Below are 26180 nucleotides of genomic sequence, written 5' to 3' on the forward strand. Positions count from 1 at the left end.
TTTCAAATGAAGGACAAACTTGGAGGTTAAAATATTTTTATTGCTTTTAGAATTGATTAACTTAAGCAATTCCAAATCTATTCATATAAGCTCTTTTAAGTCCAGATTATCTGTGCTTATCATTCAAAAACCTCCCTCTACTGTACACAAAAAAATTTCCCCTTAAAAATCACAACTCCCAGCCTCTCATATCTACTAACTTATCATGGACCAGTGGCTTTACCTAGTGACTACCATCACCATCACTGCTAGTATTTATTGGTGATTGACTATGTCAGGCATTGTTTGAGTACTTCATGTATTTTATCATTTAATTCTCAGAAGTGAGTTGGAGAGTAATTGGTAGAGACTGGCTTGTACCCAGCTGGTCTTGGCTGTTGAGCCCACAAGCTTAACTAACAACTACACAAAATTCCTCTCAGCTATACCAAATTCTCCATCCTTGGAATCCTGTTTCTTCTACTTTTCATAGCTGATTGATTTTATTTTGGACCCTTTTTACTCATAAATCTGTTCTCATTAATCACCTTCTTCTTCCCTCTCTCTTAGCCTGGTAGTAAGTATACAGGGACATCTTTTTTCTTTCCCTTCAACTATTTTAGATTTTAGTACATTTTTGCTGAGTAGTTTTCATTTGTCTTGAATTCTAGAATTCACCTATTTATCTGTATTTTTCATAGTTAGCATATAGTTAACCTTTAGCTAGGATTACACCACACACCACAGTTTCCATTTAATGTAATTTTTGAAAATACTACTTTTCCTACTATTTGTGAATGAATATAGTAAAAACATTGCAGCAATTCCTAATGTAATAGTGGATTTCTTAAGTTCCAGAACTTAATTTAATTATCAATTTTATCATTACTATTGCTTCAAAATGTTTATTTGTTTTGGTACTAGAGATTTAACCCAAGGATGCTTTACCGCTGAACCATATACCTAGCCTTTTATTTGAGATAGGGTATTGCGAAGTTGCTGAGACTGGCTTTGAACTCATGATCCTCCTGCCTCAACCTCCCAAGTCACTGGGATTATGGGCATATGCCACCTTGCCCAACAAAATGTTTATACAATAAATCTGTGTAAAATGCCTTAACAAAGAACTAATTCGTAAAAGTCATGGATATATGTCTATTCTTTTCTAATACATGTAGAGTCATCAAAATGTGGGTAGTAGAACTGTTGAGGCAGTTTCATTCCATTGCTTATAAACACTTTCTTGATTATTTATTCCGGAATTAATAAAACTTACTATTAAGAATCATTGATAGTTAGTGATATGCTGATAAAGATTTAACAGTTAGCTTTGAAGATGGAACAAAGGCAATGATTTATAGCATTTGCATATTTGCACCTTGTTTGATTTCCATCAGTATAACATCACTGAATGCAGAATTGGACAGAAATAAGCAATAGTACAGCGTATGTAGTATTTTCACCATATAGATGGAGAGATATAAACTACTGTTTCAAGAATATATGTAATTGTAAGATGTAATTAGGAAACCATGAGTTTTAACTATTACTTTGGTTTTGGAGTAACTTAATTGTAAAGATATATAATTTAGCTTTATATAATGACCAGCAAAATTCCTTAAAAAATTAACAATTGACTCTCAGGAGCAAGTACAAGTAGGCTCTACTGCATCAGTGGTTGCCTGGAACCTAAATCATTCCTAAAGTATCAGAGGTTCTTAATTAATGATCCATAGGGGAGTACATAAAACCTGAAAATTTCTGGGAAAAGAATGTACATTTTTCTGAGGAGGAATATTTGTTGAATACTTAATATAAAGTTGCTACTGTATGATGAAGACTGGGAATATAGTGATGATCAAATGTGGCAGTCTCTGCCCTTATCCAGCTTTTAGACTAATGATCTGTCATTCCAATTTAAAAATTATAAATGCATACAGTAAAGTACATCGGGGACCTTATCAGACTATATCCAATCTAGGGATCAAAAAAGGCTTTACTTGGGAAGTTATATGTGAGTTGAGTTTATTTTAGTTTTAATTTTGATTTTTGGTATTGGAGATTGAGCCCAGGGGCACTCTACCACTGAGCCCCAGCCCATTTTATTTTGCCATACATAGGGTCTCTAAGTTGCCAAGGCTGGCCCTTGACTTGAGGTCTTCCTCTTGAGTCCCTGGGGATACAGATGTGCACCACTGCACTCAAACTCCAAGTTGAAATCTTAAGTAGAATGTATCTATAAGGTTAAGAAGAAGAAAGAGTTCCAGAGAGAGGAACTAGTACTGAGTGGGCACCAAAGGGTATGAATGGTGGATGTAATGTGAACATACATTTAGGAAGAGTGTAGAGAGTGAGAATGGAGCTTAAATAGACCAAGACCAACTCATGCAGACCCTAGCAGTTTATGAAAAGAATTTTGGCCTCAGTCTTGAAAGCATTGAAAAGACTGAAGACATTGAAGCAAGGGAGTTGTCTGATAAGGTTTATACTTGTTATAAAAGTACTCTGCCTGCACGTTAGTATGAGTACTGTTAAAAAAAAATAGGATATGGGATCTGGAATTTATTTGGATGGTTTTAAATTCTTCCTGCCTTTTTCTAGAGTATTCCCTAATATTAAGGTGTGTAGTCTTAATTTCTAATTAGGTTAATTGCAAGGATTAGTGTAGATTTACTTTTGTATGATAATTATGATAACTAATGTTTATTAAAAGTGTACTATGAATGGCATGGATATAAAAGGCTAAGAAAACTGTTCTAGGCTGAGAAAAGACTGAAGACACATTATAAGTAAATGTAATCTGTAATCCTACAATGGATCCTGCACTAGAAGTTTTTTAAAATGCTATAAAAGTCATTATTGACACACCGGACAGGATTAGAATATACACTATAAATTAAAGTGTCTCAATTTTAAATTATCTGAATTTGATCAGTGTACAATAATTACATAAGAGAACAGCATTCCTTTAATACTCAAGTATTAAAGAGCAGTGGGATATTATATATGTAAGCTCCTTAAAATAGTTCAGGAGAAAATGTCTGTTTATATATGGACATATTCAGAGGGAAAGAAAGAAAGAATGCTAAAAATAAGTGTGATAAAATTGGGTAAAGGACAGACAGGAATTTCTGTTATTCTTGTTACTTTTCTATAAATTTCATATAATTTCAAAATAAAAATAGGAGGAAATCAAACAAAGGCATATTGTTTTACACATTTCCTGGAGCTTTTTACATGAATGCTCATTCAGTAATTCCATAATATGAGGTATTTAATATTGCAGTTGATATTTCAAGATGAGGGAGTTATGGCTTTAAAAGTTTCAGTAACCTACTTAATATATATTCTGAGAAAGGGGCAAAGCAGGAATTTGATCTGCTGCTGTGACCATTAAATCCTCAAAATATTAACATCTTTTAAGAAATTTAGGGAGGTGGTTTTAAAAAGTTTTTATTACCACCGCCGCCACCATCTGCTTCTTTCCCCAAAATAATTCCTGTTTTTTGTTTTGTTTTTTAATCTTGTGTGCAGTGGGAATATGTGTATTTTTTAAAAAATGAAAGTATGATAAACATACTGTTTACAAATTGCCTGGTCTTAATGATTCCCATCTTAAGCTTTTTAGTGAGTGATTTTGTGATGTAAATTGAGATCAAGAGCTTATTGTATTAGAATATTTATTATCTTTTATTTATTAAAACATTGTAACTATTTTCTCACTTTATTTTGTAACTAAGCTCTGCCTTAGATTCGTTTGATATACATATGTTAATGTTAGTATCTGACTTTTTGCAGGTGGTTTTGGAATGTATGCTTAAAAAAGACCTCATTTACAATAAGGTCACTCCAACATTTCACCACTGGAAGATTGATGATAAGAAGTTTGGGCCTTACCTTTCAAAGTCCTGCTGATGCTAGGGCTTTTGATAGAGGCATTCGAAGAGCCATCGAGGATATTTCTCAAGGTAGGTTTCCTTGATTATTTATCAGTTTATCTGTTACATATACAGAGTAGAGGTCATCTTTCTTAAAAGTTGACCCACAGTAAGTAGTTCTTCTTGCCAGTTTTTGCATTATGTGACCAGGCTTGGAAACCTCACAATAGGTAGAGATGAAATAATGGACTCCTTAACCAATTTTATATTTGTCAAATCACAGCCTATACCAATTGCCTGTGTTATTTGGCCATATCAGTAGCCTTCAGATAAGACAAATGTTTTAAAGTAAGAGTTTGAAGAAGAGGAAACCAGTAAGAGCTATTAAAATCCCAGTGAGATATTCCCCTGTACATGTGGTCTGTCAAGGTGATTAATTCTAAAGCTTGTGAATTTTTGAGGAAGTATTTATTTTCATGTAAAACTGGCTTAATATCTACTTTAAAAAAATCACATTAAAACTCAGTTTCTTTTCTCAAAGGAAGAAATAATTGAGATTTACATTTTTTCTAATTAAGGAGGAAAATATCTTTATTAATGGAGATAACTTTCTATATAAATTAATCAAAATATGTAAGAGGGGATTTTATAAGGAAATTTGAAGGAATTAACTAGTTTGAGAAAACCTCAGACAAGAACATGAAAATGCTTAGTATAGATATTGTTTTCATAATGCATGAAACTGGTTAAATAACTTATCTACTTTAAAAAGATTAGTACCCCTGAGTTCAATCTCCAGTACCAAAAAAAAAAAAAAGAATTTGAAAAACAGTCTAATTTCTAATTCAGAAAAATTACCATGAAATATTAGTCATTTATCTTTATTACAAGACATAAATTCTAAAGAGAGAAACATCTCTTTAGTATCTGGAATTTTACCAGTAGAAGAGGGAACACTTTCTAATAACGGGGTAAGAACAAGTGACCGATATCTAACTGGGTTGCCAGGTAGCCCAGAACAATTTCTGATCAGTCTTCTGAAGGGATTTAATGACATCAGTTAGTGAATAATAAACTCTTAAGATAGAAATTCTATGTTTAATTAACTTTTACCTGTGTTTTTAGGATGTCCAGCATCTAAAAATGAAGCTGAAGGAGCAGATGACTTACAAGTAAGTAGTTTGGCTTGAAAAGAATCTTTAAACATTAAAGATATAGAGGAAATTACTAGACTTAGTAAATAGCCAATCTGTAAATTATTTAAAAATATTCAAAGACACTGTATTTGTCTGGGTTTTTTCAGAGAAATAGAATAAGTATGTATAGAGGGAGAGTTTTTATTTTTTTTATTTTTTTTAAGGAATTGGTACACTAAATTGTGGTGGTTCACAATTTGAAATCCACAGGGCAGGCAGGCGAGCACACATGCTGGAAATTGGCATTCCAGGCAGATCTCAGTCTTTTTCAGCTGCTTGAATAAGGCTACCAGCATGGAGGGGAATCTCTTTGACTTCATGTTTACTGATTTAAATGTTAGTCATGTCTAAAATGTTACCTTCACAGCAACATCTAGACTAAAATATAGGCACTGAGCATAGCCTAGGCAAATTGACACAACATCATAGACCCCCATCCCCAGAAAAAAAAAAAAAATAGGGAAGGTTCTTCCATACAAAAATACATAGAAAAGAAATTGCAGATTGCTGTTGAGCATATGGATACTATTGCATTTTAGCTAACTTGTAATTAAAAGGTAATATAAATTTAAGCAAATTAACTGTTTTAGTTGCCAAATGACTGAAGTTTTTAAAAAAATGATACCACCCCATGCTCTGAGATTGGTTGATGCCCCACTACAGAGAATACAGATTGTAAATTTTTTTTCTAGAAAGCAGTGTGTCAGTATACTTTAAAACTTCCAGTTCACATGTTGACATTTCTAATTTTTGAAACCTGCAGAATCTATTCTTTTGAAATCTCATGTTACTAATGTCAGAGTCACTTTAATTAAAAAAAATAAAACCTTAAAAATATAAACAGTTTTGATCTAGTGAATCAATTTGTAAATTTGTAGCAATGTATATAAAGAGAACATACACAAAAGTTTTTATACATGGATTTAATGTGTATATATACTTAAATATTTGATAATAAAAATAAGGCATTATCTAAATAATAGAATGGTGGGATTGGTTGAATAAGGTATATCTGTCATGTACCTATTAAAATTTTATCAGCTTTCCTCATTACTTAGCCAAAATGTTGAGTATTTTTGTCGTTTACCTTTGAACTAAAATTTTAAGCAGTATGGCTTTCTTTTTAATGTTTTTCTGTTTTTCATATTTGCTGCAAAAAGTATTAATATTTTTCTAAGTTAAAATACCCAAATTCATATATGTCATATTAATGTATTACTACTCATTATTTTTAAAATAGTTTTGACCTAAAGACATGGCAAAATGTTTTATGTACACAATTGCTCATTTTAATACTTTTAAAATCTGAAATATGTTTGTTTTAGAAGATTTGAGACCTACAGCAACACTTAAAGAGGAAAAAAAAAAAAAAAAAAAGAAGAAGCCGGACATGGTGGTATGTGTGTTCCAGTTGCTTGTGAGGCTGAAATAGGATAATCATGAATTTGAGGCCAACCTGAGCAACATAGCAATAACTTGTCAAGAAAAAAAGAAAGAAAAATATTAATGTGCTACCATCCTTGATAACTTCTTCACAGAGGATCATATTAAGTTGCCCTGGTTGGCCTTGAGCATGTGATCTTCCTACCTCAGTCTCCTGAGTCACTGGGATTACAAGGTGTGCTATTGCACCTGTCTGGTTATTCATTTTAATATGCTTCTGATTTGGTCTCACATAATTTCTGTATTTAACATTGTGTGGGAAAATAAATACTGGAAGACAGTTTGCAAGACCTTATGTGTGTAGCAATTAATTTTGTAAAAATTATTTTCAAAATCATGTTCCTTGATAATACCATATGTGTGAAGGTTTTGTCATAGAGTAAGAAAAGCAAGATATGAGCCCGGAATAATATGTTTATTGTAGACCCATGCAAAGTAATAAAAAGTTAGAGTCAGGAAAGAGAAGGCTAATAAAGAGGATTATGGCATAGCAAAAGCAGTAAGAATAATCATCTATTGTTAGTTCCTTAGGATTCCTGCTTCATAGTAAAGGTGATATCTAGTACCCTCAGTCCAAAAATTTACTCATAGACCACTAAAAGAGTCTGTATTTAGACACTAAAGTACTTGCTTAATTTTCTTTTTCATAATATAAGATAGGCAATAATCCTAGAGATGCTAGCCTTTCATTTAAATGTCACTTCAGTAAGAACAATTTTGTATCTAGTTTAATTCTTTTTTAAAAATACTGTGGTGTTTTCAAAGTAGAATCACAATTTTTTAATATTCTTCTTTCTAGTGGAATATAATCCACCCCTTGAATGTGTACTATTCTTAGTGAGTTGTTATGTTAGCAAAGAGAGTGTTATAGGAATGACAGTTTGTGATTCCAGGGGTGGGTTATTGCAGCTTCTGTCTGGCTCTCTCTCATAGACCACTATTTCTGGGGAATGCCCACTTTCTGTGTTATGGGACATTCAGGCCACTCTATATAGATGTCCATGTGGTGAGGAACTGAAGCCTTGGGACAGTGGCAACATTTGTTAGCCATCTTGGGAGCAGGTTGTTCATCACCAGTCAAGACCCTCCAATAACAATGACTTACCTGGTGTTGTGATTGCAACCTGGTGAGGAATCCTGAGCCAGAACCATCTAGTTAAGATATATCTTGAATACCAAAAAGTATCCAAAGTTCCTTTGTTAAGACTGTAGAAAATTCTAAGGTACTACCTCAGAAAACCTTTAAGTCAGAATAATAGTACTTAGAAGAAGCATAAGAATATGTCACTTAGCAAAAGGTTAAGATAGAGAGGTTTCAGAATGATTTTATCTTTTTTTTTTTTTTTTTTTAAGTACTGTACCACTGAGTTATATCCTCAGCCTTTTTATTTTTTTATTTGAGACAGGGTCTCTCCAAGTTGCTTAGAACCTAGCTAAATTGCTGAGGCTGGCCTTGAACTTCAGATCCTCCTGCCTCAGCCTCCCGAGTAGCTGGAATTATAGACATCTGCCACCACACCTGGCTCAGAATAATGGCTCATGAGCATGCTTTTTATCTAATGAAGTGAGTTAAAATAAGATTTACAAGACCCACTGAGTTTTCTTTTGGAATTCAAGGAATCCTGAGCTAGATCACCTGTTAAGATATATCTTTTTTAAAAATATATATATATTTTTAGTTGTAGATGGACACATTACCTTTATTTTATTTATTTTTATGTGGTGCTGAGGATCAAACCAGTGCCTCATGCATGCTAGGCAAGTGCTCTGTCCATGAGCTACAACCCCAGCCCTAGTTAAGATATTTTGACTGTGCCAGAACCACCTAGTTATGTTGCTCCAAAATTTCTGACTTATGGAATGTTGTTTGGAACTGCTAAATTTTTTGCTGATTTTTTTTAATACAGCAATAAAAAACTAATGCATGAACAGAAAGGAAGTTTAACTTCTCCTGAAGATGATTAGAACCACAGGAAATGTTTTAAGTCAATACCCAGAATTAAAACTGCAAAAGAAAACTCATAAATTGACCTTTGTGCTATACTGTTTATATCATGATGTGCCAAAGAATTAAGAAAATAATTCTTTTGAAATACATTGGAGAATACAGTGTATTCTAGTTTATTTAACCACTTTACTAGAAATAGAATATATCATCTTAAGTTTCATAATTCATCTTAAATAAGTAACAGAATTATTCTGAATATGAGCTGATTTAAAGTAGTGTTTATATCAGATTGATGTGTAAAGACAGCTATAATGGTTTTAAAGAATAACCCATTTGAATTTTTTTAATCCAGAGCAATAATTGTGTTATATTTAGATCACAAACATGAAGGCATTAAATCTTCATTTTGAATATTCATTAATTTATTCAAAAAATATTTACCTATTCTTTGCCAACAACTGTGCTAGACATTTTGTGTGTGTGTGCCGGGCAGTTTATTATTTACTGATAAACAGCTTTCTGCTTTAAACAATTTAATGTCCTCATCAGTTTTCAGAAGTAGAAGCTTACCTTTCCATTTCATGGTTTTCTATGAAGGATTTCATAACAAGTTAACATTGGATTTGGGGGGCAGGGGGAGATACTGAATTGAATCCAGGCGTGCTCTCCCACTGAGCTACATCCCTAGCCACTTTTATTTTTAGACAGGGTCTCACTAAGTTGCTGAGGGCCTCATTAAATTGCTGAGGCTGATCTCGAAGTGTGGTGATCATCCTGCCTCAGCTTCCTGAGTTGCTTGGATTACAGGTGCGCTCATCTTTTATCCCTGGTGTCTAGTATAGGACTGATCTAGTACATAATTGGTACTCCAGAAAGGCTTTTTGAAGAAAGTCTTAAAAATTAGGGTTGTTTTTCTGGGCATGGTAGTGCATGCCTATAATTCCAGTGACTCTGGAGACCAAGACAGTAGGATCACAAGTTCAAAGACATACTTAGCAACTTAGTGAGACCCTGTCTCAGAATACAAAATTAAAAGGTGGGTTTGGGTGCCTGGGGATGTGACTCAATGGTTAAGTATCCCTGGTTCAATCCCTGGCACCAAAAAAAAAAAAAGAGGATTGTTTTTTAAACCTATCTAGTCTAATATATAACTGTTCTTTTCATTTGGTTTCTTTTGACTGTACTGATGAAGCAATTAAAGGTTTTGTGTGGGGGGGTGTTTTAAATGCTAGCTTATGCTCATTTTAAGACTGCTTTAATATTTTCCAAATAGAGCAGTCAACATTTGTAGCATTTATTTTTAAGATATACTGAATTGATAGCAAAACCACAAAACTCACCTCGCAACAGGCTTAGTGTTAGAAGGAAAGTATCTTAGATGTTATGCTTTGGGGTAGAAGAAAGAAGACTTGATTGATCTGAAGTGAAAAGTTGTATTTGTTATCTCTTTTACCATTGAGAAATACTTGATTAACTTAATCTGTTTTTTTTTTTTTTTTTTTTTTTGAGAATCCTATAATGTGACTTATGAGCCAAAATATTCAAAAGGCTATGATTTATATTTATTGTCTGAAGTAATTTTGCATTAGGCAGGAGGATATAAATTGTTCATGAACTCATTTTATAAGTTGGCAATATTTTAATAAGGTTTTATGAGAATTCAGTTAATGAATGGACTTTATTTAGCTAGTGAAAAATATTTTATGATACTGTAGTCAACCTATCACCATTCTTTTAAACTTATTGTCATAAAATTAATTTCTAAAAGCCCTGATATTTTTAGACTAAGTTTTATTTATTATCCAAATTTACATAAATTTTTGTTTACATTTTACATTTTCAAGTGTGACCTTGGAGTAGAATCCTAGAAATAGATTTACCAGTTAAAGAAAGGGTAGTTTAAAGATTTATATGGTTGGCAAGAACTGAGTAGCTATTGGTTATTATTCAAAAAAATAGATACATATGGTAAACAAATTCTACAAACTTATTATCAACATTTAAACTAAGCTAACATTTCATTTGAAAGATAGGTTTAGTTCTTATGTAAGCCAGGACAGATAACTTGTTTTCCTTCACTGTTACTGCCAGACATTGTATCTTAACACATTTTTCATATTCTTTCCATATTGTTTCATCACAGATAACTGTTGTATTCAGGGTGTTTAAAGAAAATACTATATACTATTAATGTTTCTAGACAAAGCTCGTAGACAAATAAAAATTAAAAACTAAGTGATTTGTTTATTATCCTTAAAAGTTACTAAAGAAATCTAGTGAATGCAATAGGTGTTGGTTGTGGCCAAATCTAAAATGAATTGATACTGGAGATACTACACCAAAATGTTAATAATGATTTAGTTGGGTTTGTGGAATTATGGGGAGTTTCTTCTGCTCTGTGCTTTTAAAGCACAGACATATAATTGGTTTAATTTCAGCATATAATTTTTAATACCAATAGTATAATTATTAAAATACCAGTAGCATAATTATTGAAAACTTTTTGTTGACTATGACCTAATCAACATATGTTTTAAAAATCCTGTGATTAGTGATATAAAACTGTAACAACTATAAGAATGAATTTCTTAAGCAAATGTAGACTATAATATTACTCTTTCATCATTCATTTATTGAGACTCGTATATTTTCTGTTCTCAGAGTTAACACTGGAAAAAGGGACAAAAAGAGGAGAGAAGCAGGGTCTTTTTATTTTCTCTACAGTTCTTTTATTCTGATCAAGAGCTAGATATGGCATTATTTTATTGCTGTACCCTGTTTTTTTTTTTTTTTTTTTTTACACGCAAAATTACTATAGTAGTGTTGGGAAAAGAAAAAATGTAACAGCCTCTTAGCTAGCGTAGGAGACTATTATACCAGCAGCTAAGAGCAAAACAGATTTCCATTGTGCATTAAACGTTGGCCTGGGTTACTTTATGTATGATACAGATGAGTTTATGCCAACACACAATATTAAAGGCATTGGATTTGGGGGTATGTGACTGCCATACATGTTTTTTTAAAAAACTGGAGACCGCATGAGTGAATCTAGTTTTTGTGTGTATCATATACTAAACATTTTGCTCTTGTGGAAGAATTTTGGCATTTCTCACCTAATTTGTGTTTATTTTTTACAGCACTGGTTATTAAACCCAGGGTCTTGTGCATGCTAGGCTACTGAGCTACATCCTAGTCATTTGTTACATCCAGGTTTCCATTGTAGCTGTTACTTTCAGGGATTACAATCAAGCAAAAACCAAAAATTTCTTAAAGCCCAAAGACTGTTTTACTCAGTTGTATCTAAATTAAGAAAGGTGTTTGGTTGTTATTCATTTTAATTATGGAAATGATACAGATAATCTTTTTGGAAAATAATGAGGTATTTTCCTTGGTAGATGGACAAACATTGGTAAAGTGATAAGACCCAGTGCAAGCAAAGATGTAAGGAAATGGTCCCTCATCATAAATTATTGAGGGGTTTTTAATATGCTTGCTGAAAGTAGCTTGGTAATATAATTGAATGTATGCACATGCTTTGCCCAAATTCCATTTGTGGGAATTAATCACAAGGAAATATTATCACAGATGTGCTAAGATTTATCTATAAGGAGTTTCATGGGAGTGTACATATCAAAAATTTGAAACAATCTACACGCCCATAATTATAGTATAGCACTATAGATTGTCTATAATGTAAGTAGAATCAAAGTAGACAGAATCAAATGTGCATACATTAGGATATCTAGAAGGATGTATGTCAAATAGAAACAGACTATCCCCTGGGAATGGGATTTTGGGAAGAATTTTTATTTTCTTATCATTTGGATTTGTAGCAGTTACTGAGAGATGTTTTGTGTAAAAATTTAAGGAATTTTCTTTCTACATTTTTTAAAATTGCACAACATTTACTCCTGAGGTCTGTAATATAACGTGATCTGATGTGTAGATATTTGCATGGCACATACTATTTATAGTGTTCTTACTGTGTGCTAAGCATAGTTATTTCTAATCTAAAGGGATAAAATATGGTCAGAATTTCTCCTTGTTTAGGCTATCCTTGGTTTTTTTCTAGCTGTTTTAACATAATACCATAAACTGATAGCTTATGAAATTTATTTCTCACAATTTTTGTAGCTGGGAAAATCTAGGCACAGGCAGATTAAAAGTTGCCTAGGGATCACTTGCCAGGTTCTAAGTAGCACCTTCTGCTGTGTCTTTACATGGTGTAAGATACTAGACAGATTTCTGGGGCCTATTTTATAAGGGTGCTAATCACATCTAATCACCTTTGAATGGCCCTACATTCAAATACGATTGTGTATTGGTAACTAAGTTTCACATGTGGATTTTTCAGGGGGAAGGTCATGCAGACCACATAGCACTGGATCATAAGAAAAAATATAAATACAAGAATATTTAAGTTGTAGATATATGTATATTTATGGAATTCAAAGAAGGCATGATCAACTGGAGAATGGTTCTTCTCTGAAGAGTCTATGGTTAAGGTTAAGTATAAAGAGGGTTTTCTAATGAAAATTTGAAGGTAGCTATTGTGGACAAAAAAAGAGATATACAAAAAATCAAAAATATGAAATGTCAGGTGGTAATTGAGTGAAGAAAGTATGTGTTTTAAACAGAAAAAGATTAGAGTAAAAACAGAATGAGCCCTGTAAGGAAGTATCTTGACTTTTTCTTTTTTAAAGTAAGAAACCTGTGCATTCATTTGTTCTTTTGTTCATTTTCTAAGTTACTTCCTAAGGGAAGATGTAATTTTGTATAAGACTGATCCATTGTAGAAATTAAATAGCATATTACATTATATGAGCGAACATTGTGATAATGCCTAGTCTTGATAAAGATAGGGATTGCTGCTTTTGGGTATGTAAATTATTAAAACCATCTTAGAAAGTAATTTTTATCATGAAACCTGGAACACGTGTATATCCTGCAACTCAGCATTTCTAACCCCTAGATATGTACCAGAGAAACTGTTGAGCATGTGTACTGTGAGGCCTATACAAGATTATTTATAGCAACATTTTTGAAATAGCAAAAAATTAAAACAACTCAAACATCCAGAGACAGAGATTGGGTAGGTGAATTATAGAGTTCTTATTGAGACTCTGCTACATATAAACTGTATAATTTTAGGCAAATTACTTAATTACTTTGAATTTTAGTTTCTTTTTATGAAGTAGAAAGGATGTCTATTATTGTGGGGATTAAGTCAGTTAATATAAGGTGCTTGGGATGATGTTTGATACATAGAAAATACTCAGTTTGTGTTATGTCATTGCTGCACAGTTGGTATGCATCAATATAAATTTCACCCAAAAACAATTGAGCGAAAAGTTGAGTCTCAAAAGGTCCCATGGTGGTATATTAGTCAAATAAAACTCAAAAGCATCTGTAGCAATCTGTTTACAGATAAATACTTACGTAGTAAAACTGTAAAGAAAATGAAAATAATGACTTCAAGGTAGTTTTAACTACTGAGGATCTAAAGGGTAGAGGGGAAGGTTTACATGGAGAAACCCAGAAGAGTTATTTAGTTGTATTGATTATATTTACTTTTTAAAGTTGAGTCATAAATATACACAATTCATTTCATTATATCATTGTAGTGGGTATACCATAATTTACTTAACCATTGCCCAATTGTGGCGTAAGCAGATTGATTGTTTTAGTATTAAAATAATCCTTAGAGAAGTGCTTTGTGCCTAAACCTTTTTATTTGTAATACTTAATATTTTTCTTTGTTCAATATAAAAAGTAGTAAGTGTATGTGATTTTTCTTGTTGTTTGCAACTCTGTTCATACATATTTTGTTCTGAAGGCAAAGTTCAATATTTGGGCCAGAAGAATTTTGTTTTGGAGCATATTTGGAGTATATTGAGAAATTTCAAATAAAAACACCTTAAGTAGGAACTCTTAAGTACTATAAAATTCATAAAAATCAGTTCTGAAATATCTATTTTTAATTTTTTAAATGGCTAAAATGATATGTTTTAAAAGTTGATACATTTACTAAAATTGCTTTTTAGAAATAATTACAGATTTGACTTCTGTGTGTGTAGAATTAACAGTTCTCATGCCCATTTTCCTTATCACTATTTATTTTTAGCATTGCCAATTTAATCTAAATTTTTAGTTTGCTGGAAAAAAATATTATTAATAAGAAATCCATTTTGCCAATTTAGAATGCTAATTCAGTTCTCTTAATTAAATGAAAACTTTGAGTAGTTCCCTTTTAAAATAAATAAATATATTGAATCAAGTAAAATCTGTTATTTTTATAGAATACAATTAGAGTAGCCTGAGTTATTATAGTAAAATTAGGATGGTTATATAACCTTTTTTGTTTGTTCAGTATATTTTTTTGAAAGTACAGTATATTTTTATTTACAATTCTTAAATGACTTTTTTAGACTATAATTCAATAAAAGACACCCTAATAAAAACTATCACCCTTTTAGGCATAGTTACTTCATAATTATCATTGATGCTACTATTACAATTCATGTTTGTTTATAGTTCCTAATCACAAGTGTCTCTGTTAACCCTGATACAGATACTAAACTTATAATGGAAAGAAATTGTGATTCAGAGAAGTTAACTGTTTTAAGTTCTATGTCTTAATTGAATGAGACAGAATTCTGAGACCCTTTCTCTTAGGCTTTGTGTTTTTTTAGTGTTTCCTTCTATTCATTTTGTTTATGATTTCTGATAATTAACTCAGTGTTTTCAGAAATCTCTGGAACAGATAAATACATTTCTTGAATTATTTTACTCTTCCCAAATTTGATTATACATTTTGAAAGAGTGGATACCAGTGTATAGGCAATTCCTTTTCAATAATTTAGCTTTAACTGTTACAACATATTGGGACAATTGTTACGAAAATTAGGCAAAATTAGTGATTACTGGTTTTAACATATTTAGTTTTAAGTGAGAGTAAATTCTCTAATATATTGTTTGAAGTTTATTTCCTGGTACAATAACAACTTTTCAGATTATTTTTACTTTTATCATCTCACTAGATCTTACAACACTACAGTGCCATGAAGTAGTGTAGAAATTATAAATATTTTGTAATGGAGCAAATGATGTGCCAAAGAAATTAAATGGCACAAGGCTATTTGTTCCAGAGCAAGAGCTTGTATTTATAAAATTAAAATCTCTTTGGGTCTTGAAGCATAGCTCAATGGTAGAGCACTTGCCTAGCATGTTTGAGACTCTGAATTTGAACCTCACACCGCAAAAGGTAATTAAATAAAAAGTAAACTAAAATATTCCAGTCATTTTATGAATTTTATTGATTACTTTTAGAAGTAACACCAAAAAAAATTTTAAACCTTTTCTTAATTATAAAAAGAAAAGTTTATAAAGGTATGAACCTTTAAAATTATTAGCCTGTATTCTGAATTATTTTAGAATGAGTCTGTAAATGTATTTCAGCCTTTTTTACTGTCTATCACTGTTTTCCTCTCAAATAAGTATACAGCAGTGGAGAAAATTATAGCAGTTATCCCATTTCTTTAAAAAAACTAAAAGAAATAAAACTACTTCTAGCACTTTTCTGGTTTGTAGTATATTAAATTTTACTTATTTAACATATGTCTCATAGACATTATTGTTCATGACATTTGAAAGCATGTTTTTAGTGACTGTCATTATCTAACCATATCCCTCTACCTAAGTCTCTTGTGCTGAATTCAGTCCTTCTAAGTAAGCATCAGATCAGACCAATTTATTTATTCAAAAAGATTATTGACTGTTACTGTCTTCCTTCTTTTTCTCCATGGTATCACTGGCCCAGTACTTGCTACATAACTACATACTTTTTTTTCAACTTGCAAAATAAGACTGTCATTGAATAGTATTTTCTAATAATTTCTTCAGTTTTCTAGATTCAGATCATTTTTACTATAATTAAAGGCTTTCTTCTAATTAGATGGCTCTTCTACATGGTTACCTTCAATTCTTCCTAAGTTGTTTTCAATAAGAAAGTTATTTTGCTCATAAGGTCGATTTATAATTTTTTTCTAAATCTCTTATTAATTTTAACATGGTTCCCTAATCATGTGCTTTGGAACTTTTGGAATTGCCTTGCATAGCAATGGGAGTGGCATATACTTAATATTTGCTAAATACTTTATAATTAAAGTATCTGTTCAAGTATCTTATTTGTTGTATCTTTTTTTCCTCTGACAACTAATGAATTGAGGGTTGTTCCCATTAGGCAACAGAAGAGGATACTTCCAGTTCTTTAGTGAAAGATCACCTTTTCCAGCAAGAGACAGTTGTTACCAGTGACCCTTACAGGGGCTCAAGTATAAGACCATCCCCTTTTGAAGATCTGAATGCCAGAAGAGTCTACTTGCAAAGCCAAGCCAATCAGGTGAGAAAATAAATATTTTTTAGCATGTATAACATATGTATAGAAAAGGTGTGTTTTAAAGAAGGACCTTAAGACCATTCACCTTTTACTAGTTAAAATAAACAGCAACAACAAAAAGGGAGGAAAACCAGGAATATGATTTAGAGTGAATCAAATCCAGAGTGTGACAGGAAATGTAGACCATATAATCCTATGCAGGTATGTACTAAACTAAGCCATAAGTTTTAAATTTTTTGGTGGCAAAGGTAAAAATGGAAAATGTGTCAGAGAAATTTTCATTAACCAAAAGGAAAAAGTATTCTAATGTTTTGGGAAGCAAGTTTCTCTAGCCTTACTCTTAAGAAACTTATAAAAGATACTGTTTGGAAAAAAATGTCCTCAGTAAATTTGTTAGTACACTTCCATAAGGTTGCTTCTTATAATGTTCCTTACCAAGTCATACCTGTTATCTATGTACAAAAATCAAAGGTCAAATGTACTTTTTAAAATGTTTCAAAATATCTGTTCTTCTTGATAGATGATATTGAAAAGATGTACAGTTGACCATTGAATAACACAGGTTGGGGCAGTGACCAACACATGGTCAAAACTCCATATTTAGCCCGGCGCAGTGTCACATGCTTATAATCCCAACAGTTTAGGAACCCAAGGCAGGAGGAATGTGAATTTAAAACCACCCTCAGCAATTTAGGGAAACCCTTTCTCAAAATAAAATATAAAAAGGGCTGGGGATTTTGGCTCAGTGTTCAGGTGCCCATGGTTCATTCCCTGATACCAAAAAACAAAAACAAATTTAAAAAACTCCATGTATACCTTGCTTTTTTTGTTTGTTTATTTTGAGACAAGTTCTTGTCATATTGCCTAGGCCAGTCTTGAACTTCTGGGCTCTGGCGATCTTTCTGTCTCAGCTCAATACACCTTTCTGGGCTTTTTGAAAAATGTTTGTCATTACCAAAAAGAGAGATCTTCAGGTAAACATTGTAAAGTGCCTGTGTATGTTGAATAAATATTGCATGTAGTTCTAGTTATATGGGCAGTTGGCAAAAATGAAGTGCTCCAGGATTTTTGCCCTTTGTGTTTCTGGAATTTCATCTTCATTTCTTCTTGTTGGATTACCAGCTGATGGTAGAGATGGTAAATTGCTGTTTACTCTGTCCTGCCCTACTCAGTCTCGGGAATAGATGAATTCTGTAATCCCAAGGCTGGGATCAGTTGCTCTTGTTTCTTCCATCTTGTGGTTTAAGGTTTTGTAGGTGTTTGCATTGATGATTGAAGTTGCAGTGATACCATTATTGAGGTGGCTGCTGACTGGGGTCTCACCTTGATTTTCCTTACCCTCTTCATTGTCATCCTTTTCACTGGTGCAGAAGGCACTGTGGAATCATGGTTTATAACCTTGATACATATTCTGTCTCACTGGTCTACCTTGTACCCTGATTGTTATCATCATCCTTTACCTCTCCCTGCACAAGGAGACTTGGAATATGGTGGTTAAGACCTGTAGGATCTCTGTGTGTGTAGTAAGGTGGAAACCTCTGTTTGGTATGGCTGATATTTTCCAATCCCTCCTATTGCCCACTCTTACCCTTCTGGTAATTCAGCTGGTAACTGTATGGAAGACTCCAACTACATGGATGGTGACTACAATGATTATAGTCTGCTGCATATTTACTGCCTTGAACTGGAACTCCACCAGGTCCTGTAACTTTTGCTGCCTCTGCTCCCCTTTCTTCTACAACATCATCAGACTCTACAGACTCAATGTCTCCTTCACTATGAAGAAAGTACCCGTGGTGGTTATTCATGTCAGACTAACTGTACAACTATATCATACTTAGTGTCATTCCTGTTAATGAAACCATATCCGTTTCTTACATTAAACTATTTTATTGTTCCCCAAAACTTTCTTATGACTTTCTTGCACTGGGAGCAAGCCAGCTGGGCCATCACTGTCTGTGGTGATGGACTTGGACTTGTTGTCAGCAGCACTGAGGGTGGTGTCTGCTAGCTACTGGATCTTGGCTCCTAGGGTATGATGTATCTAGGCCAGTGCCAGCAGTGGCAGACTACTCCACTTTGTCTGGACTCTTCACTTCTGCAGCTGGTAGAACTTTGTGTATCACTTTTGATTTCCCCCAAATTTAGCTACTAGTAGCATGGTCTTGACTGGAAGCCTTACCCATAACATAGTCATTTACACATTTTATTTGTTACATGTGTTATATATGGTGGAAAAACAAGTAAGAATCACAACGAGTTCACTTTTTACTAAAATACAGAATTTACTGGAGAGAGGAGCTGCTTAACTTTTTGATATTTCTAATGCTATGCAGCTCATCTGTAAGTTCTTTCAAACTGTCACATATCTCAAAAATTAAGAAAAAAAATCTACATAAAAGTGGACCCATATAGTTCAAACCCATATTGTTCAAAGGTCAACTGTTTTAGTTTTCAGTGACATAGCTACTCTGCTGAAAGCCTACCTGATTCTCTTTTAATGATTTTCATTTTTACCTGAGGAATTCAGACAGTTTACAGTTCGTTAGGAAAAAAAATTTGCATCCACCTTTATAGTGAGACAGATCAAATGAACAACATGATAAAGCATTCAGTTCAACAAATTATTGCCATTAAATATGTTATACAGTATGTGTACAGCATCTGTCAGACCCTGAGCTTAGAGTTGAGGGATACAAAGGAAGATAAGCCATAATTTCTCTTCTAAAGGAGATTCTGATGATAATAATAGGTGCAATCTCATAATACTATGAAAGTACATTAAACTCATGCTGGAAGATGACCTTTCTAGATGCAGTTATACTTTTTAAGGATAAGACATATCGTTAGCCAATTGAAGGGTCAGGCTGGCAATGAAAATTGTGGGAAAGGACACAAGAAGAGTGAAAGATGAGTGTTTTAATTGGGGTGTTTTAGCTTGGACTGCAGATATAACTGGGTGGCTCAAACAACAGAAATTTTTTTCAGTTTGGGCAGCTAGAAGACTAAAGTCAGAGTTTCTTGCATGGCTCTGATCTGGTGAGGCCTTCTTGCCACGCCCTCAATTTGGCAGGCTAAGAGAACCCAAGCTTGCTGGTGGCTCTCCTTACAAGGACACACTGATCCCATCAGACCAGGGCCCTGCCTTAATTTTCTGTCTCTCGGAGTTCTTTGGGGGTTAGAATTTCAACATTTGAATGTCGGGGAGACACTTTCAGTCTGTAACAGGGAGCAGTATGAGCAAAAGGTGTGCATGATCTGGAACATTAAAAAAAAAAAAAAAATCACAAGGACCAAATAATTGGATGTTTCTGTTGTGCAAAACACCTTAGGCTTTGTTTAGTTTGTTGTTTCACAAACCTGGTACACAGTCATGTGCAAGAAGATACAGGAAACCACAGGCTAAACAAGTACATTTTTATGGATCATTGGTTTTACTCAGAAACAAAAAGTTCAAAGTAGTCTTCCACTTTACATTCCTACAAGTGGTAGAGGTTTTCCAGAACATGGTGTGGCACCCCCTACCTTCTTTTCCCTGGTTTAATCTTCTTTACTGCTTTAGGTAGAAGTAAAGTTATATTTTATTGTGATTTTATTTATATTTTCATAATTATTAATTAGCTAATATACTTATTGACCATTTAGAAACTTTCTCATAAAGTACCTTTTTGGGTCTATAAGCACATCTTAAATTGAATTTTTGATTGTTTATTACTGATTTATAGGCATTTTATGATTTTATTGGAACTAAGTTCTTTGTTGGACATATGTATTACAATCCCTTTGTACCTAAGTATCTTCACCTGTACATTGGGATAATATCAGTATCTATCTCCTAAAGTTATTATGAAAGTAAAATGATTAAATGTGTTTATTAAGAACTTAGCAAAAAGTGTTTCATTAAATAAAACAGTGCTATTCCCAGTTCCTTATAATTGATATTTATCTTCCAGATTAATGTGACATAGAGAAACAAGAGTTTTTGTTTTAGTCCCTTTGATGTTGCTGTAACAGAATACCACCAACTTGGTAGTTTATAAAGAAAGGAAATTTATTTCTAGTAGTTCCAAAGAATTTCAAATATCAAGGTGCCAGTGTCATGAGAAAGCCTTCTTGCTATGTCATCCCATGGCAGAAGGAAGGAATTTGAGATGGTAAGAGAGAAGAAGGGAAAAGAAACCAAATTTCATCTTTTAATCAGGAACCTACTCCTGTAATTAAGGCATTCATCCACTCCTAAAGGTAGAGCCCTTGTGACCTATTCATATCTTAAAGGTACCACCTTTCAGTCCTTATTTTGGGGATTAATTTCTAACACATGAACTTCATAGTATTGAAACCCCATAGCAGTTAAATTATATAAATGTGTATAACTAGGTGTTCACACATTTACTGGTGTTAAAATATGTAAATATCTCAGCTTAACAGAAATTAGAATGGAATGGCTTTTCTATTTTAAAGGTCCAGATTTAGTAAATAAATAGTGTAGAAATTTCTTAATAGGAATAAAGCACACTTAGGTTTAGCAAATACTGTTGGGATTGTATACCAGTCCTCCATTTGGATGTAACCCAAAAGGCCTGACAAATGAATTTCCCATTGTATAGACTCTGGCCCTCAATTTGCAGGTCAGAAGCTTCATTTTTTTCAAGACTAAAGTCATCTTTCAAAGATTTAAATAATTGAGTTTAAGAAAATGATATGCAAAACTCAGAATGTAAAATTTAAACTGTCATGAGGACTGTAGTACTAGTGAATACAAGTTTATACATTCTGTACATAAAATAGATTTCCATACCATCTGACATACCAGATCATTACTAAAAGCTAATTTGGTGGGTGTAAGTGCTGAACAGAGTAATTAATATGCTTTGAGTATTTAGTTGGGGATAGATAGCTTGATGAATCCTTTTCTAAAACACAGGAACAGCCTTACCAGAAGAACTAGACTGTGGCTTTGCTGAACTATAGTCTTAACATTTTACCTTGTGTAATCCTGCCAGTTGACCTACCAGGTTTATGGATTCTTCCAAAAGGTATGATACTGCTGGGTCAGAGACAAAGGACTTTATTACTTATGGCACAATATATGGCATAGGTTTCATGTTTGTGTTGAACATGCATATGCATATCCTTGGAAAGATAATCTGAAACAAAGGTAGGCAGTGCCTGTGTGCATTAGATTTGCATAAATGAAACCTGTGAAGTATTGTTACCTAATGCTAGCTTAGGTTTTACCTTTGAGTAATGTCATTAAAAAAGTAACATTGTCAATTTTTTGTGTTCAACTGTTTTGTATACTTTTGTGGACTGTTTAAATCCTTCAGGTAAATAAATTGATTCAAAATGCTAACACAGGCAGGTTTTAGTTGCATCTTATAGGCCTGGAAGCCTTTTTCTTACTTTCTTTTTCTTACTTTCAAGTTCTCGAGGATCATTTCACTGTAGACAAATAGGAATGTGTATGAATGAACTTATCAAACATTTATGACATATTTAATACCTAAGAAACCATCAAACAACTTGTAAAGGAAGATCTCCAATTTATCCCCTTTTCTTCATTTTGGAGGTAACCATTCCCTTGAATTTTATTTGCTTAGTTTTCTCATGATTTCCACCACTTTCATAGTTTTCTTCTGCCAGAGAATATTCCATGTTTTTCCAGGTTTTTGTTCTTATTAGGCATAGTACAGGTACAAACTTCTTATCTCTGTGCTTGAAATTTCTTCAGGGTATATAGGAGTGGACTTTTGATGCTGTGTTACAAAAAGACCCTGAAACAAATTAGACTATTCAGTAGATTTGTACCATATATACAGGGGATAGTGTGCCCACTGTAATATAACCTTATTACCGACTAATAAAATTTTCATTATCAACTTCTTTGTGTATTCTGAGTACAAATCCTTCTTAAGTTTTATTTGTGACTAGCATCTCCTAGTTTGTGATTATTAATTTTACTCTATGTATGGTATTTTAGTGAGCAGACATTCTAGGTTTATTGCAATCAAATTTATCTTTTGTTTCCTTGGTGTTATTTTACAAATTTCTCCCTATTCTTAGCTCAAGAATGTCTCCCTATTCTAGAAGTTCTGAAGTTTCTGTCTTTTGATCTACTTTAAACTGTTTTTTTCTTTTCATAACAGGGATTCAGTCCCCCCCATAACTAATCCTTCCAGCACCTTTTATTAGAATCTTCTCCTTGATGATGAACAGTGCCATATTTGTCATGTATCAAGTCCCCATATGTTTGAATCTGTTTCTGGTCTTTCTAAGCTGATCTGTTGGTCTGCTGTCACTGCATTAGTCTTTACTATGTAATTGCTGTAGTTGTCTAATAAGTCTCAATATATATGTACAGCAAAGTACAGCAAATGCCCTTACTTTTTTTTTTTTTTTCCTGTGGAGTCTTTGACTGCTTGACCTTTCATAAAATTTAGAATCGGTTTGTTAGGTTTGATGAAAAATACTTTTGTGTTTTATATTCAAATTATACTGAATTTGTGTATTAGCTTAAAGGGAAACTTCAGTTTTATCCATGAGTAGGATATATTCCTCTTTTTAGTTCTCTCTTAATAAAACTTTGCATTTTATGAAGATTTTACTGTTCTTTTATTATATTTTATAATCTTTTATTCTTTTGTTTCATTTTGTTGTCATTCTAAATGGAATCCTTTTAAAATTTTGTGACCAACTTTGAAAAAGCACCTCCTGTGCGTTTTTCAGCTGATAAATTCTGAAGCCTATAAATATAGTTTTGGTTCTCAGTGTTTTAAAAAGCAGTAGTTGGTTGGGTGTATTTTACAATATCTGTGTTTAAGTTTAATAACAACATTATCCGTTTGTCTTTTCACTTAAGGGTATGTGAGAGGACTAAAAATTTATAAACTGTTGACTCAGGTAAATTTTAGTTACATCTGTGTAAGTAGTACATGTGACTTTTTTCTGAGACAATGAAATTTGGGTGATAAGTGAAAAAAGTAAACATCTTTGCTTCTTAAAGTATAGTTCAGGCATGTGTATTTAATGTATAAGTTAAGGTCATTAACTTTTATCAGGAAAATAATGCCTTCTCTACTTCCTTTTCTATGTTGACCTTTTGTTTCTTTTTGGTGGTGGTGGTGGTGGTTGTACTTGAACAAATACTTAACTCACTCTGTGTTTACTTCAAACCCAGTCTCCTTCATGAAGCCTTTCCACACCATTTAATCCATAATGAATTTTTCCCCTGTTAATTTCTGAATTCTTACAGGTCTACCTATAAATATTCAAAAGTATCTGTAACATATCACTAAGTGTGAAAAGAAGTTCCCATTTTATTAAAACTTTTAAAGATGTACATATATGTTTGTGTGTGTGTAAATTTTTGAAAGAATTCACCAAAAAAATTTTGTGTCAGTTAACCTCTAGGATGTGGACTGAACATCTAAGATGATAGATTTTTATTATATGTACTTCACTATTGTTTGAAAATTTTGCCATGTACATGTATTACTTTTTATTTTCAAGGTTCTAGTCTTATTAACAATAGGATTTGGATCAAAATATTCCAGGAAAATAACCAAGAATAACACAAGATTACTGCAATATTGATAATTATTGGAGCTAGATGGTAGATGAGGAAATTCATTATATTATTATTCTTGCATATATTTGAATTTTTTCACTATAAAATTCTAAAAATTAAGCTTTAGTAAATTTTAACTATAAAATCTGACTCCAAAATAGGCTTTGCAATTCAAACAACTAAGAAATATATTAGGATATTAAATGTCTCTATCACTTTTATATATATGATTTATATATCATTTAAGTCATCTTTTTAAAGTATACAACTTGTTGGTTTTTAGTAAATTAACAAGATTGTGCCACCATCACCACTGTTGAATTCCAGACCATTTTCATCACCCTCCAAAATTTCATACCAATTAGTGGTGATTGCGACTACACCTTTTTCCTTCGGCCCTATCAATCACTATTATGACATAACAGCAATATTTTTTTCCCTTTGTAGCTGAGGAATATTCCACTATATGGATCTGCCACATTTTGTTTATACATTCATCAGTTGATAGATATTTGGGTGATTTCTACTTTTTTGACTACTTGTTACTTGGTGAATGTAATGCATACATTTTTAAATGTATAAGAACATACCTTTTTAAAAAAAATAGAATGAGGTGAATGACAATGCCTTTTCTAAAACCATTTTGAAAGTATGCACTGTGTATGGTTTCGTTAAGAGTAAAAAATTCATTCTGTTGTCACTTACATAGACAATGTTTGTATTTTAGATAACATTTGGACAGCCAAGCCTAGACATTCAGAGCAGAAATGTGGAATATGTACAGCGGCAAATATCCAAGGAATGTGGAAGCCTAAAGTCCCAAAACAGGGTAAGTAATATCTTCTGTTATAAAATATAGGCAATTAGCATATAAGTGAAAGTTTCTAGTCCTTCTAATTATTTTTATAGTTGAAATATAGTTGAAAAAATTTCAGTGTATAAAGTTGCTTCCCATTTACTTACAAACCCTGTTAAACTCCATCCGAAACTTTTCTTTTGAATCTGTATGTATATCAGGTAGGACCAATAAGAATTATACACTGTTGATTTAATAGACTTCACCCATCAGTCCACCCTTAGCCCAGATTTGGAATTTAATCCCAGTTTCAAATATCTGTGAACTGAAAGATTGCCCCAAACTGGATTACAGGCTTATTTGTAGACTAGTCCCTATGTCCTGGAACTAGAATTATGTAATACAGATTAGACTACTAGAAAACTGCCTCCTTTGTGGGCTGATGGGAAGGGTCAAAAGACAATTTTGTCCTCCAACCTTAAAAAGTCATCTGCCCACAAGGGAAAAAGAGAAATGGGGTTGGTGTGTAAGTCATTTTTCAGGGATTTTTCTGTATAGCCATGCTCTAAACATGTGTATTCATATATTAGTTTGATGAGGCTACCAGAGTGAAATACCACAGACAAAGTGGCTAAAACAACAGTTTTATTTTCTCAGTTTTTGAGGCTGAATTTCAAGATCAAGATCAAGGGGTTGGTATGTTTAGTTTCTTCTAAGTCCTTTCTCTTTGGCTTATTGATGGCTACCATATCACTGTGTCTTCAGGTGGTTTTTCTATACATGCTTCCCTAGTAAATCTCTCTGTGTTCATATTTCCTCTTAGAAGGCCACCAATAAGATTGGTTAAGGTCTACCGTGATTCCTCATTTTAAGAAATCTCTCTCTCTTTTTTAAGTCACCTCTTTTAATCTCCCTATCTCCAAATATCATCATATTCTGATGTTAAGGCCTCAATATTATGAATCTGGGAAGGAC

At 32.8% G+C, this 26180-nt stretch overlaps 1 protein-coding gene across 1 annotated transcript in view; it reads left to right on the plus strand.

The window, feature by feature from the left end:
- The window catches only part of SPRED1 (sprouty related EVH1 domain containing 1), a 77776-nt gene that overhangs the window by 46030 nt on the left and 5566 nt on the right, over positions 1–26180 (plus strand). The window contains 5 exon segments of the mRNA XM_079125966.1: positions 3778–3867; positions 3869–3947; positions 4983–5029; positions 16687–16845; positions 25137–25238. Of these exon segments, the coding sequence (XP_078982092.1) occupies positions 3778–3867; positions 3869–3947; positions 4983–5029; positions 16687–16845; positions 25137–25238 (477 nt within the window).

The sequence above is a fragment of the Sciurus vulgaris genome (genome assembly GCF_902686455.1).
Source record: "Sciurus vulgaris genome assembly, chromosome: 2".
Classification (NCBI taxonomy): Eukaryota; Metazoa; Chordata; class Mammalia; order Rodentia; family Sciuridae; genus Sciurus; species Sciurus vulgaris.